This window comes from Tachyglossus aculeatus, chromosome 22, assembly GCF_015852505.1.
Source record: "Tachyglossus aculeatus isolate mTacAcu1 chromosome 22, mTacAcu1.pri, whole genome shotgun sequence".
Classification (NCBI taxonomy): domain Eukaryota; kingdom Metazoa; phylum Chordata; class Mammalia; order Monotremata; family Tachyglossidae; genus Tachyglossus; species Tachyglossus aculeatus.
The window spans coordinates 48,820,828-48,836,260 of NC_052087.1; the positions used below are offsets into that span (position 1 = coordinate 48,820,828).

The window sequence follows — 15,433 nt, forward strand, 5'->3', positions numbered from 1 at the left end:
AGGGCAAGTCACTTTCCTTAATAATAATACCAATTCTAATTGTGGTATTTGTTAAGCGCTACGCCAAGCACTCTTCGAAGCACTAGGGCAAGTCACTTTCCTTAATAATAATACCAATTCTAATTGTGGTATTTGTTAAGCGCTACGCCAAGCACTGTTCTAAGCACTAGGGCAAGTCACTTTCCTTAATAATAATACCAATTCTAATTGTGGTATTTGTTAAGCGCTACGCCAAGTACTCTTCTAAGCACTAGGGCAAGTCACTTTCCTTAATAATAATACCAATTCTAACTGTGGTATTTGTTAAGCACTACGCCAAGCACTCTTCTAAGCACTAGGGCAAGTCACTTTCCTTAATAATAATACCAATTCTAACTGTGGTATTTGTTAAGCACTACGCCAAGCACTCTTCTAAGCACTAGGGCAAGTCACTTTCCTTAATAATAATACCAATTATAATTGTGGTATTAAGCGCTATGCCAAGCACTGTTCTAAGCACTAGGGCAAGTCACTTTCTTTAATAATAATACCAATTCTAATTGTGATATTTGTTAAGCGCTACGCCAAGCACTCGTCTAAGCACTAGGGCAAGTCACTTTCCTTAATAATAATACCAATTCTAATTGTGGTATTTGTTAAGCGCTACGCCAAGCACGCTTCCAAGCACTAGGGCAAGTCACTTTCCTTAAGAATAATACCAATTCTAATTGTGGTATTTGTTAAGCGCTATGCCAAGCACTGTTCTAAGCACTAGGGCAAGTCACTTTCCTTAATAATAATACCAGTTCTAATTGTGGTATTTGTTAAGCGCTATGCCAAGCACTCTTCCAAGCACTAGGGCAAGTCACTTTCCTTAATAATAATACCAATTATAATTGTGGTATTTAAGCGCTACGCCAAGCACTGTTCTAAGCACTAGGGCAAGTCACTTTCCTTAATAATAATACCAATTCTAATTGTGGTATTTGTTAAGCGCTATGCCAAGCACTGTTCTAAGCACTAGGGCAAGTCACTTTCCTTAAGAATAATACCAATTCTAATTGTGGTATTTAAGCGCTATGCCAAGCACTGTTCTAAGCACTGGGGCAAGTCACTTTCCTTAATAATAATACCAATTCTAATTGTGGTATTTGTTAAGCGCTATGCCAAGCACTGTTCTAAGCACTAGGGCAAGTCACTGTCCTTAATAATGATACTAATAATTGTGGTATTTGTTAAGTGCTATGCCAAGCGCTGTTCTAAGCGCTAGGGTAGATACAAGGTCATCAGTTTGTCCCACGTGGGGCTCACAGTCTTAATCCCCATTTTAATCCCCAAGAGAAGCAGCGTGGCTCAGTGGAAAGAGCCCAGGCTTTGGAGCCAGAGGTCAATCAATCAATCAATCAATCGTATTTATTGAGCGCTTACTATGTGCAGAGCACTGTACTAAGCGCTTGGGAAGTACAAATTGGCAACACATAGAGACAGTCCCTACCCAACGGTGGGCTCACAGTCTAAAAGGGGGAGACAGAGAACAGAACCAAACATACCAACAAAATAAAATAAATAGGATAGAAATGTACAAGTAAAATAAATAAATAAATAGAGTAATAAATATGTACAACCATATATACATATATACAGGTGCTGTGGGGAAGGGAAGGAGGTAAGATGGGGGGATGGAGAGGGGGACGAGGGGGAGAGGAAGGAAGGGGCTCAGTCTGGGAAGGCCTCCTGGAGGAGGTGAGCTCTCAGCAGGGCCTTGAAGGGAGGAAGAGAGCTAGCTTGGCGGAGGGGCAGAGGGAGGGCATTCCAGGCCCGGGGGATGACGTGGGCCGGGGGTCGACGGTGGAACAGGCGAGAACGAGGTACAGTGAGGAGATTAGCGGTCCTGGGTTCAAATCCAGGCTCCACCAGTTGTCAGCTGGGTGACTTTGGGCACATCACTTAACTTCTCTGTGCCTCAGTTCCCTCATCTTTCAAATGGGGATGAATACTGTGAGCCCCCCGTGGGACAACCTAATCGCCTTGTAACCTCCCCAGCGCTTAGAACAGTGCTTGGCACATAGTAAGCGCTTAATAAATGCCATTATTATTATTATTATTATTATTACTATTTTACAGATGAGGGAACTGAGACTCAGAGAGGTGAAATGACGTGCCCCAAATTAGCCAGCTGACAAGTGGCAGAGTCAGGATTTGAACCCATGACCTCCGACTCCCAAGCCTGTGCTCTTTCCACTGAGCCATGCTGCTTCCCTTCCCCGGCCTCTGTTCCCTCATCTGTAAAATGGGGATTAGGACTGTAGGACTAAGCGCTTAGTACAGTGCTCTGCACACAGTAAGAGCTCAATAAATACGATTGAGTGAATGAGCCCCACAGAGAGGATAGGGACTGAGTCCACCCTGATTAGATTGTATCTACCCCAGCACTTAGTACAGTGCCTGGCACATAATAAGCGCTTAACCAATACCTTAAAAAAAAAAAGGATGTTGAAGAGAAGCAGCATGGCTCAGTGGAAAGAGCCCAGGCTTTGGAGTCAGAGGTCACAGGTTCAAATCCCGGCTCCGCCAATTGTCAGCTGTGTGACTTTGGGCAAGTCACTTCACTTCTCTGTGCCTCAGTTACCTCATCTGGAAAATGGGGATGAAGACTGTGAGCCCCACGTGGGACAAGCTAGTCACCTTGTTATCCCCCCAGCACTTAGAACAGTGCTTTGCACATAGTAAACACTTAACAAATACCATCATCATCATCAACCATAACCCGGGGCCCACACCCCGCTGCGTTGTGGGGGAGAGGAGGTAAGGCCTCCATTAGAGAAGCAGCGGGGCTCAGTGGAAAGAGCCCGGGCTTGGGAGTCAGAGGTCGCGGGTTCTAATCCCAGCTTTTCCACTTGTCTGCTGTTTGGGCTTGGGCAAGTCACTTAGTTTCTCTGTGCCTCAGTTACCTCATCTGTAAAACGGGGATTAAGACTGTGAGCCCCACGTGGGACAGGGACTGTAGTCCAACCTGATTACTTGTCTCTACCCCAGTGCTTAGAACGGTGCTTGGCATGTAGTAAGCGCTTAACAAATGCCATGATGATGATGATGATTATTATTATCATTATCCCGGTTCTGCCACTTGTCAGCTGTGTGACTTTGGGCAAGTCACTTCACTGGGTCTCAGTTCCCTCATCTGTCAAATGGGGATGAAGACTGTGAGCCGCCCCCGTGGGACAACCTGAACACTTTGGATCCTCCCCAGCGCTTAGAACAATGCTTGGCACGTAGTAAGCGCTTAACAAATGCCATGATGATGATGATTATTATTATTATCATTATCCCGGTTCCACCACTTGTCAGCTGTGTGACTTTGGGCAAGTCACTTCACTTCTCTGGGCCTCAGTTCCCTCACCTGTCAAATGGGGATGAAGACTGTGAGCCCCGCCCCCCCACCCGTGGGACAACCTGAACACCTTGGATCCTCCCCAGCGCTTAGAACAGTGCTTGGCACACAGTAAGTGCTTAACAAATAACATCATTATGATGATGATGATGATGGTGATGGCAGCTGGGACTCCAGCACTACCCTCCGGTGCATTGTGGGAAAACCAAGGGTGGCTCGGGCCGGCTGGGGGTTGGGGGGAGGACTCCAGCCCGGTGCATTGTGGGAGGGCTGGATGGGACTACAGAACGGTGCATTGTGGGGGCGCGGTTTGGGACTACAGCCCGGTGCATTGTGGGAGCGCGGGGATGGGACTCCAGCCCGGTGCACTGTGGGAGCGCGGGATGGGCTACAGCCCGGTGCATTGTGGGAGGGCGGAATGGGTCTACGGAACGGTGCATTGTGGGAGGGCGGGATGGGACTACAGAATGGTGCATTGTGGGAGCGCGGGATGGGACTATAGTCCGGTGCATTGTGGGAGGGCGGCCTGGGACTACAGAATAGTGCATTGTGGGAGGGCGAGCTGGGACTCCAGCCCGCTGCACTGTGGGACCGCGGGATGGGATTACAAAGTGGTGCATTGTGGGAGGGCGGGATGGGACTGCAGTCCGGTGCATTGTGGGAGAGTGGGCTGGGACTCCAGCCCGGTGCACTGTGGGAGCGCGGGATGGGACTCCAGCCCGGTGCACTGTGGGAGCGCGGGGTGGTCTCCAGCCCGGTGCATTGTGGGAGGGCGGAATGGGGCCTACAGAACGGTGCATTGTGGGAGGGCGGGCTGGGACTCCAGCCCTGTGCACTGTGGGAGGGCGGGATGGGACTACAAAATGGTGCACTGTGGGAGGGCGGGCTGGGACTCCAGCGCGGTGCACTGTGGGAGGGCGGGCTGGGACTCCAGCGCGGTGCACTGTGGGAGGGCGGGCTGGGGCTACAGCCCGGTGCATTGTGGGAGGGCGGGTGGGACTCCAGAACGGTGCATTGTGGGAGGGCGGGTGGGACTACAGACTGGTGCACTGTGGGAGCGCGGGATGGGACTCCAGAACGGTGCATTGTGGGAGGGGAGGGCGGGCTGGGACTCCAGCGCGGTGCACTGTGGGAGGGCGGACGCGTCCCGGGGCATTGTGGGAGGCGCGGCCCAGCATGTAACGGTTGGCCGTTGGGAGGGGGCTGCCGGACGGAACCCTCCCCCCCCAACACACACACACACAGACACACAGACACACAGACACACAAGCCCCCCTTTCCCATCTCACCCCCAGGACCTTCCCTCCCAACACACACGCTCGCCCCCAGGCCCAAAACACACACACACACACACACACACACACACACACACACACACACACAAAAGCAGCCCTCTCCCCCATCTCACCCCCAGGCCCAACACACACACACACACAAGCCCCCCTCTCCCACCTCGCCCTCAGGACCCTCCCTGCCCCCCAACACACAGAGGCACACAAACCCCCCTCCCCCATCTCGGCAGCCCCGGGCCCAACAGACACACGAGGCCTCTCCCCCATCTCGCCCCCAGGCCCAAAGCAAAACACAAGAGCCCCCTTCCCCATCTCTCCCCCAAAACACACAGACACACACACACACACACAAGCCCCCTCCATCTCACCCCCGGGCCCAACACACAGACACACAAGCCCCCTCCCCCATCTCGCCCCCAGGACCCCCCCCCAAAACACACACAGCCTCACCAACCCCCTCCCCCACCTCACCTCCAGGCCCAACACACACACAAACGCCAAAAGCCCCCTCTCCCATCTCGAGACCCCAGGACCCCCCCCACCAACACCCCAAAAAGCCCCATCTCTCCCCCAGGACCCTCCCCCCCAACACACACACACACACACACACACAGAGCCACACAAGCCCCCCCCATCCCCCTCGACCGGTCCCCAGGCCGGCCGGTGCCCGGCTCCCCATGGCAGGCCCCGTCCCGGCCTTGGCCACGTGCCCGGACATGTGCCCGGCCTCGGAGCGCGCCCGGCGGGAGCGCGAGCGTCGCCTGCACCCCCTCGAGGTCCTGCAGGAGGCCGGGGAGCCGGAGGAGGAGGGCGGGGGGCGGCGTGCGAGGGCCCCCCGCGCCGACCCGCAGCGAGCGGTGAAGGAGTACAGCCGGCCCAGCGCGGGCCGGGCCCGGCCCCCGCCCTGCCAGCTGCGCCCGCCGGCCGTGCTGCTCCGCACCGTGCGCCACCTGCTCGACCTGCTGGACGGGGAGGCCGGGGTCCCCCGGCCCGAGGCGGCCGGCTTCGTGGCGGACCGGCTGCGGGCCGTGCGGCTGGACCTGGCCCTGCAGGGCCTGGGCGCCGGGGACGGGGCGGCCGTGGCCGTGCTGGAGGCCTCGCTGGCCACCCTGCTCTGCCTGGCCGCCCGGGGCCCGCCCGGCGGGGACCCCCGGCTCCTCCAGGCCCAGCTGCACGAGAGCTTCGGCTCCCTGCGCCGCTGCTACGGGGACCCGCCGGCCGCCCCGCACCCCCGGCAGCCCGTCTTCCAGGCCCTCTTCCTCCTCTACAACCTGGGTGAGCCCGCCGGGCCCGGCCGGGACAGCCCACGGGCCCTAGGACTTCCGTCGGGATCCTTCCGTCCTTGGAGAAGCAGCGTGGCTCGGTGGAAAGAGCCCGGGCTTGGGAGTCCGAGGTCACGGGTTCATCATCATCAATCGTATTTATTGAGCGCTTACTATGTGCAGAGCACTGGACTGAGCGCTTGGGAAGTACAGATTGGCAACATCTAGAGACAGTCCCTACCCAACAGTGGGCCCACAGTCTAAAAGGGGGAGACAGAGAACAAGACCAAACATACCAACAAAGTAAAATAAATAGGATAGGTATGTACAATTAAAATAAATAAATAAATAGAGTAATAAATATGTACAAACATATATACATATATACAGGTATATGTATATATATATGAATATATGTATATATATGTATATATATATATATATATATATATATTCACACCCCGACTCCGCCACTTGTCAGCTGGGTGACGCTGGGGAAGTCGCTTCACTTCTCTGGGCCTCAGTTCCCTCATCTGTCAAATGGGGATGAAGACCGTGAGCCCCCCGTGGGACAGCCTGATCACCTTGCAACCTCCCCGGCGCTTAGATCAGTGCTTTGCACGGGGTAAGCGCTTGACAAATGCCGTTATTATTAAGAGAAGCAGCGTGACTCAGTGGGAAGAGCACGGGCTTGGGAGTCGGAGGTCGTGGGTTCTAATCCCGGCTCGGCCATTTAATAATAATAATGATGGCATTTGTTAAGCGCTTACTATGTGCAAAGCACTGTTCTAAGCGCTGGGGAGGTTACAAGGTGATCAGGTTGTCCCACGGGGTGCTCACAGTCTTCATCCCCATTTGACAGATGCTTCTCGTAGATGGGGCTCTTGGAATGACGGAATAATAACCACGGTATTTCTTAGGCGCTTACTATGTGCGAAGCACTGGTCTAAGTGCTGGGGGGGACACAAGGTGATCAAGCTGCAATAATAATAACGATGGTATTTGTTAAGCGCTTACTAGGTGCCGTGCGCTGTTCTAAGCACTGGGGTGGATACAAGGTGATTGCGCTGTCCCATGTGGGGCTCACAGTCTTCATCCCCATTTTCCAGATGAGGTCACTGAGGCCCAGAGAAGTAATAATAATAATAATAATGGCATTTATTAAGCGCTTACTATGTACAAAGCACTGTTCTAAGCGCTGGGGAGGTTACAAGGTGATCAGGTTGTCCCTTCCGGGGGGCTCACAGTCTTAATCCCCATTTTCCAGATGAGGTCACTGAGGCCCAGAGAAGTAATAATAATAATAATAATGGCATTTATTAAGCACTTACTATGTACAAGGCACTGTTCTAAGCGCCGGGGAGGTTACAAGGTGATCAGGTTGTCCCTCGGGGGGGCTCCCAGTCTTCATCCCCATTTCCCAGATGAGGGAACTGAGGCCCAGAGAAGTGAAGTGACTTGCCCAAAGTCGCCCAGCTGACAAGCGGCGGAGCCGGGATTTGAACCCAGGAGGACCTCTGACTCCCAAGCCTGTGTGCTCTTTCCACTGGGCCACGCGGCTCCTCCACTGTGTGCCTTTGGCCGAGTCACTTGGCTTCTCTGGGCCTCAGTGACCTCATCCGTAAAACGGGACCACCCGGGACAACCCGATCCCCTTGTAACCTCCCCAGCACTTAGAACAGTGCTTTGCATGTAGCAAGCGCTTAAATGCCATCATTATTATTATTATTAAATGGCAGAGCCAAGATCAGAACCCACAACCTCTGACTCCCAAGCCCGTGCTCTTTCCACCGAGTCACGCTGCTTCTCTTAAAACAGTGGTCCACAACATTGCCAAGCTCCGCCCTTTCCTCTCCATCCCAACCGCTCCCCTGCTCGTTCAAGCTCTCATCGTATCCCGTCTGGACTACTGCACCAGCCTTCTCTCTGATCTCCCAGCCTCGTGTCTCTCCCCACTTCAATCCATACTTCATGCCATTGCCCAGATTGTCTTTGTCCAGAAACGCTCTGGGCATGTTACTCCCCTCCTCAAAAATCTCCAGTGGCTACCAATCAATCTGTGCATCAGGCAGAAACTGCTCACCCTGGGCTTCCAGGCTGTCCATCCATCCCCTGGCCCCCTCCTACCTCCCCTCCCTTCTCTCCTTCTGCAGCCCAGCCCGCACCCTCCGCTCCTCCGCCGCTAATCTCCTCACCGTACCTCGCTCTCGCCCGTCCCGCCATCGACCCCCGGCCCACGTCCTCCCCCGGGCCCGGAATGGCCCCAATCCCTCTGCCCCTCCGCCAAGCTAGCTCTCTTCCTCCCTTCAAGGCCCTACTGAGAGCTCACCTCCTCCAGGAGGCCTTCCCACTTCCTCTTCCCCTTCCTTCCTCTCCCCCTCGTCCCCCTCTCCATCCCCCCCATCTTACCTCCTTCCCTTCCCCACAGCACCTGTATATATGTTTGTACAGATTTATTTTACTCTATTTTATTTGTACATATCTATTCTATTTTGTTAGTATGTTTGGTTTTGTTCTCTGTCTCCCCCTTTTAGACCGTGAGCCCACTGGTGGGTAGGGACTGTACCAACTTGGACTTCCCAAGCGCTTAGTCCAGTGCTCTGCACACAGCAAGCGCTCAATAAATACGATTGATGATGATGATGATGGTCGGCGCATAGCAAGCACTTAACAAATGCCAGCATTAGTAGTATTACCAATCGGGGTGGGGGGTGGCCCAGGTCTTATCCATGGGGCAAGAGGTCCCAGGTGGTCTGACGACTGTCCTTTTCGTCCCGGTCCTCTCCCCCCCCGGCCGCGGTCCCCCAGGCTCGCCGGAGGCTCGCCGGCAGGTGCTGCAGCTCCCGCCGTCCATGCGGACCCACCCGGCCGTCCAGCGGGCCCTGGCCGTCGACGCCGCCTTCTGCGAGGGCAACTCGGCCCGCCTGTTCCGCCTGCTGCGGGCCCTGCCCTTCCTGCCCAGCTGCGCCGTCCAGCGCCACGTGGGCCCTGCCCGGCGCGGGGCCCTGGCCCGCCTCGCCCGCGCCCTGGGCACCCCCCGGGGCCAGGCCTACCCCCTCGCCCGCCTCACCCGCCTCCTGGCCCTGGACGGGCCGCAGGAGGGGCGGGAGCTGTGCCGCCTTCACGGCCTGCCCGTGGGCGGCGGCGGCGGCGGGGACGCCGCGGTGGCCGTGTTCGCGCGGGGCGGCTTCGCCGCCAACCGGCCGCTTCCCCCGGCCCCCTGCGCCCTCCTGGTGGGGAGCAAGCTGAGGGGGCGGACCCTGAGCCAGGTGGTCATGGCCGAAGAGCCCGAAGAAGAAGCCGCCCCCGCTCCCGTGTGACCACCCGACGGGGCAAGAAAGATAAAGAAAGCCGAAGAAGCGGCCCCCACTCCTGGGTGACCGCCCGGCCGGGAAAGCAAGCAAGCAACAGGAGGGACCTCGAACTCCTCGACTCCATAATCGGCCCCCTCCCCAGACTTCTGCCGTCCCTCCTCCTCCTCCACCCGACTCCACTCGGTGTCACCAATAAAGTCGGCCCGTTTCAGTCCAGCCGGAGGATGGGAGCCAGGTCGGGGCCGGCACGGATCGGTCGAGGCCGGCGGGGCGATTTATCGAGCGCTTGCGGGGTGGTGTTGATAATGACGATGGCATTTGTTAAGCGCTTACTATGTGCCAAGCGCTGCTCTGGGGGCGGGGGGATACGAGGTCATCAGCCTGTCCCGCGTGGGGCTCACGGTCTGGACTGAAAACGCGTCAGGAGCGGGGAACGGTGACGGCCGATTCTGTCGTGCTCTCCCAAGCCGTTGGTACGGTGCTCTGCCCGTAACCGCTTAAGCGTCAGCGCTTAGAACGGTGTGTCGCGCGTAGTAAGGGCTTAACAAATACCGTGATTATTAATTATTATTATTAGCACGGGGCGCGCTGCACGGAGTCGGGAGGCCCGTCCCCTGTGTCCGCGAGGAAGAGGGAAGCACCGGATCGGGGGTCCCCCCCCACCCCCAGAACCCCGATGACCAGCTCCTCGCTGGCACCGTGAATAAGGACGAGGAGCGAGTCCGTTGTATTTACGGAGCGCTTACTACGTGCGGAGCGCTGGGAGGACAGAAGGCGACCATGAAGAGACACAATCCCTGCGGGCGGTGAGGGCCCGGGCCACCCCCGTGAGACGTCGAACGGCGGTCGGGGACCGGGGCCGCGGGAGCCCGAAGAGGCCCGGTCCTGGCATCCTGGCTTTCCCCAGCCGCCCGTCCCCGGATTCCCGCTTTAGGAAAAGGCCCCGGAGGGAGAGGATGTGGGATGCGGAGCTGGACGGGGTCAGAGGTCACCGGCGGGCCCCCCAGGGTGTCCGCCGTCCCCTCCGCTGCTTCCTCGCCCGGGCCCGGCAGCCGGGGACGCGGCCACGCCGGAGGCACGCGGGCCCCAGAGCCGGGCCGCGTTGCGCGTGATGTCGGTGCTGCCCGCGGGACCGCCCGCCCGCCGGGGCCCCGGAGGGAAGGAGGAGGCGACGGCCCCGAACCGGACCCCCGGGGCGCGGGTGCGGAGCCGAACCGGGGCCGGAAGGAGGCAAGGAAGGCCTCACCCGGAGTAGAGTTCTTCGGGGGGACGGGGCCCGCTCCAGCCTCGTCCCCCGCTCACCCGACGGGTCCCTCCGTCGGGGCCACGATGACGCCGCCACCTCGAATCTCCCGCCGGCCGAGGCCGGGGGGTGTGAGGGGCGGGCGCGGGGCCCTTCGGCTCATCCTCGGCCTGCGGGGAGCCCCCCGGGCTCTCGCTCTAGTCGTCGACGTGGAGGAGCCGGGCGTTCCCGGGCCGTGCGGCCCCCGGGGCCCGCTTCCTACATCTCCCGCTTCCCCAGTTGGCCGGGGTCAATAAACGGCCCCACATCCCCGAAGGTGGCCGAGGCCGGGTGGGAGACAGGGTAGATGCGGGCGGTGGGCTTGCTCTGTGCGGGGCAGGGGGCAGGAAGGGGTAGATAATAATAATAAAATAATGATGGCATTTATTAAGCGCTTACTACGTGCAAAGCACTGGTCTAAGCGCTGGGGAGGTTACAAGGTGATCAGGTTGTCCCACGGGGGGCTCACGGTCTTCATCCCCGTTTGACTGGATGCTTCTCATAGATAATAATAATAATAATAATGGCATTTATTAAGCGCTTACTACGTGCAAAGCACTGTTCTAAGCGCTGGGGGGATACAAGGTGATCAGGTTGTCCCGCGTGGGGCTCACAGTCTTAATCCCATTTTACAGATGAGGGAACTGAGGCACAGAGAAGTTAAGTGGCTTGCCCAAGGTCTCACAGCTGACAAGTGGTGGAGCAGGGATTCGAACCCATGACCTCTGACTCCAAAGCCCGTGCTCTTTCCACTGAGCCACGCTGCTTCTCTAATGCTTCTCTAATAGATGGGGCTCTTGGAATGACGGAATAATAACCACGGTATTTCTTAAGCGCTTACTATGTGCTAAGCGCTGGGGGGGATACAAGGTGATCAGGCTGTAATAATACCAACGATGGTATTTGTTAAGCGCTCACTATGTGCCGTGCACTGGGGTAGATACAAGGTGACTGCGTTGTCCCACGTGGGGCTCGCAGTCTCCGTCCCCATTTTCCAGACGAGGGAACCGAGGCCCAGAGAAGTCAAGCGACTTGCCCAAAGTCACACAGCCGACAAGCGGCGGAGCCGGGGTTAGAACCCCCGATCTCTGGCTCCCGAGCCCGGGCTCTTTCCGCTAAGCCGCTGCTTAAGCGCTTACTAGGTGCCGGGCACTGTACTAAGCGCCGGGGGAGAAGCAAGGTCGTCAGGTCGGACGCAGTCCCCGTCCCGCGTGGGGCTCACGGCCTTCAATCCCCATTTTCCGGAGGAAGGAACTGAGGCCCGGAGAAGTGAAGGCCACGCAGCGGACCAGCGGCGGAGGCAGGATTGGAACCCAGGTCCTTTGATTCCCAGGCCTGAGCTCTGTCCACAAGGCTAGGCAGCTCACTGTGTGCTGAGCACTGTACTGAGCGGCGCGTGGGAGAGTCCGGCACAACAGAATTAGCGGACAGGGTAGGGACCGTCTCTATAATGTTGTCCTTCCCAAGCGCTTAGTCCAGTGCTCTGCACACAGTCAGCGCTCAAGAAATACGATGGAATGAATGAATCCCAGCCCACCTCCCCTCTGGAATCAATAATAATAATAATGGTATTTGTTAAGCGCTTACTATGTGCAAAGCACTGTTCTTGAGATTAATAATAATGATGGTATTTGTTAAGCACTTACTATGTGCAAATCACTGTTCTTGGAGTTAATAATAATAATAATAATAATGGTATTTGTTAAGCACTTACTATGTGCAAAGCACCGTTCTTGGAATTAATAATAATAATAATAATGGTATTTGTTAAGCACTTACTATGTGCAAAGCACTGTTCCTGGGATTAATAATAATAATAATGATGGTATTTGTTAAGCGCTTACTATGTGCAAAGCACTGTTCTTGGAATTAATAATAATGGTATTTGTTAAGGACTTACTATGTGCAAAGCACTGTTCTTGGGATTAATAATAATAATAATAATGGTATTTGTTAAGCGTTTACTCTGTGCAAAGCACTGTTCTTGGGATTAGTAATAATAATAATGATATTTGTTAAGCACTATGCGAAGCACTGTTCTTGGAATTAATAATAATGGAGTTTGTTAAGTGCTTACTATGTGCAAAGCACTGTTTTTGGGATTAATAATAATAATAATGATATTTGTTATGCACTATGCAAAGCACTGTTCTTGGAATTAATAATAATGGAGTTTGTTAAGCGCTTACTACGTGCAAAGCACTGTTCTTGGGATTAATAATAATAATGGTACTTGTTAAGCGTTTACTATGTGCAAAGCATTGTTCTTGGGATTAATAATAATAATAATAATAATAATAATGGTATTTGTTAAGCGTTTACTATTTGCAAAGCACTGTTCTTGGGATTAATAATAATAATAATAATAATGATAATGGTATTTGTTAAGCGTTTACTATGTGCAAAGCACTGTTCTTGGAATTAATAATAATAATGGTGTTTGTTAAGCGCTTACTATGTGCAAAGCACTGTTCTTGGGATTAATAATAATAATAATGGTATTTGTTAAGCACTTACTATGTGCAAATCACTGTTCTTGGAGTTAATAATAATAATAATAATAATGGTATTTGTTAAGCGCTTGCTATGTGCAAAGCACTGTTCTTGGGATTAATAATAATAATGGTATTTGTTAAGCGCTTACTATGCAAAGCACTGTTCTTGGGATTAATAATAATAATGGTATTTGTTAAGCGCTTACTATGCAAAGCACTGTTCTTGGGATTAATAATAATAATAATAATAGTGGTATTTGTTAAGCGCTTACTATGTGCAAAGCACTGTTCTTGGGATTAATAATAATAATATTTGTTAAGCACTTACTATGTGCAAAGCACTGTTCTTGGAATTATTAATAATAATAATAATGGTATTTGTTAAGCACTTACTATGTGCAAAGCACTGTTCTTGGGATTAATAATAATAATGGTATTTGTTAAGCGCTTACTATGTGCAAACCACTGTTCTTGGAATTAATAATAATAATAATAATAATGGTATATGTTAAGCACTTACTATGTGCAAATCACTGTTCTTGGAATTAATAATAATAATAATGGTATTTGTTAAGCGCTTACTATGTGCAAAGCACTGTTCTTGGGAATAATAAGAATAATAATGGTATTTGTTAAGCACTTACTATGTGCAAAGCACTGTTCTTGGGATTAATAATAATAATAATGGTATTTGTTAAGCGCTTACTATGTGCAAAGCACTGTTCTTGGGATTAATAGTAATAATAATGGTATTTGTTAAGCGTTTACTCTGTGCAAAGCACTGTTCTAAGCACTGGGGGGATACAAGGCGATCAGGTTGTCCCACGTGGAGCTCACAGTCTGCATTCCCATTTGACAGGTGAGGTCACTGAGGCCCAGAGAAGTGAAGCGACTTGCCCAAAGTCACCCAGCTGACAAGCGGCAGAGCTGGGATTAGAACCCATGACCTCTGACTCCCGAGCCCGGGCTCTTTCCGCTGAGCCCCGCTAATTGCTCCTTGGAAGCCCCTGGGCTTGGGGGGTTGGGGGCGCCCAGGCCGCCCTCCTCCACCCCATTCATTCATTCCTTCAGTCGTATTTATTGAGCGCTTACTGTGTGCAGAGCACTGGACTAAGCGCTTGGGAAGGACAAGTCGGCAGACGGGGGCTTCTTGTGGCCCTTGGGCCCTCGCCCAGTCCCCGCGATGGCCGGTCCTCTGTGTTTCTGCTGCAGAGAGGAGGGCAGGGGGAGCCGGGAGAGGAGGAGACCACCCACCCATGTCACTTACTTACCCTCCTGGCTGGTCATTCATTCATTCATTCATTCATTCATTCAATCGTATTTATTGAGCGCTTACTGTGTGCAGAGCACTGGACTAAGCGCTTGGGAAGTCCAAGTTGGCAACATCTAGAGACGGTCCCTACCCAACAATCAATCAATCAATTGTATTTATTGAGCGCTTACTGTGTGCAGAGCACTGGACTAAGCGCTTGGGAAGGACAAGTTGGCAACATCTAGAGACGGTCCCTACCCAACAATCAATCATTCAATCGTATTTATTGAGCGCTTACTGTGCGCAGAGCACTGGACTAAGCGCTTGGGAAGTCCAAGTTGGCAACATCTAGAGACGGTCCCTACCCAACAGCGGGCTCACAGTCTAGAAGGGGGAGACAGGGAACAAAACCAAACATACTAACAAAATAAAATAAATAGAATATGTACAAGTGAAATAAATGCCATTATTATTATTCCCCCTCCTCCCCCTCTCCATCCCCCCATCTTACCTCCTTCCCTTCCCCACAGCACCTGTATATATGTATATATGTTTGTATATATTTATTACTCTATTTATTTATTTATTTATTTATTTTACTTGTACATATCTATTCTATTTATTTTATTTTGTTAGCATGTTTGGTTTTGTTCTCTGTCTCCCCCTTTTAGACTGTGAGCCCGCTGTTGGGTAGGGATCATCTCTATATGCTGCCAATTTGTACTTCCCAAGCACTTAGTACAGTGCTCTGCACACAGTAAGCACTCAATAAATACGATTGATGATGACCCTGGGCGAGTCACTTGAGAAGCAGCGTGGCTCAGTGGAAAGAGCCCGGGCTTTGGAGTCAGAGGTCATGGGTTCAAATCCCGGCTCCGCCAACTGTCAGCTGTGTGACTTTGGGCAAGCCACTTCACTTCTCTGTGCTTCAGTGGCCTCATCTGTAAAATGGGGATTAAGACTGTGAGCCCCATGCAGGACAATCTGATCACCTTGGATCCTCCCCAGCGCTTAGAACAGTGCTTTGCACATAGTAAGCGCTTAACAAATGCCATCATTATTATTATTATTATTATTATTACTTGGCTTCTCTGGGCCTCTCAGTTTCCTCATCTGTAAAACGGGGATGAAGACCGCGAGCCCCACGGGGGACAGGGACTGGGTCC

At 53.2% G+C, this 15,433-nt stretch overlaps 1 protein-coding gene across 1 annotated transcript; it reads left to right on the plus strand.

Annotated features, from left to right (window-relative positions):
- The first annotated feature begins 5,276 nt into the window (after positions 1–5,276).
- SAC3D1 (SAC3 domain containing 1) lies at positions 5,277–9,534 on the plus strand. The gene is made up of 2 exons (XM_038764914.1): positions 5,277–5,937; positions 8,733–9,534. Exons 1-2 carry the CDS (start codon positions 5,340–5,342, stop codon positions 9,242–9,244), a joined length of 1,110 nt encoding a protein of 369 aa, XP_038620842.1. The 5' UTR covers positions 5,277–5,339; the 3' UTR covers positions 9,245–9,534.
- Positions 9,535–15,433: the final 5,899 nt, after the last annotated feature.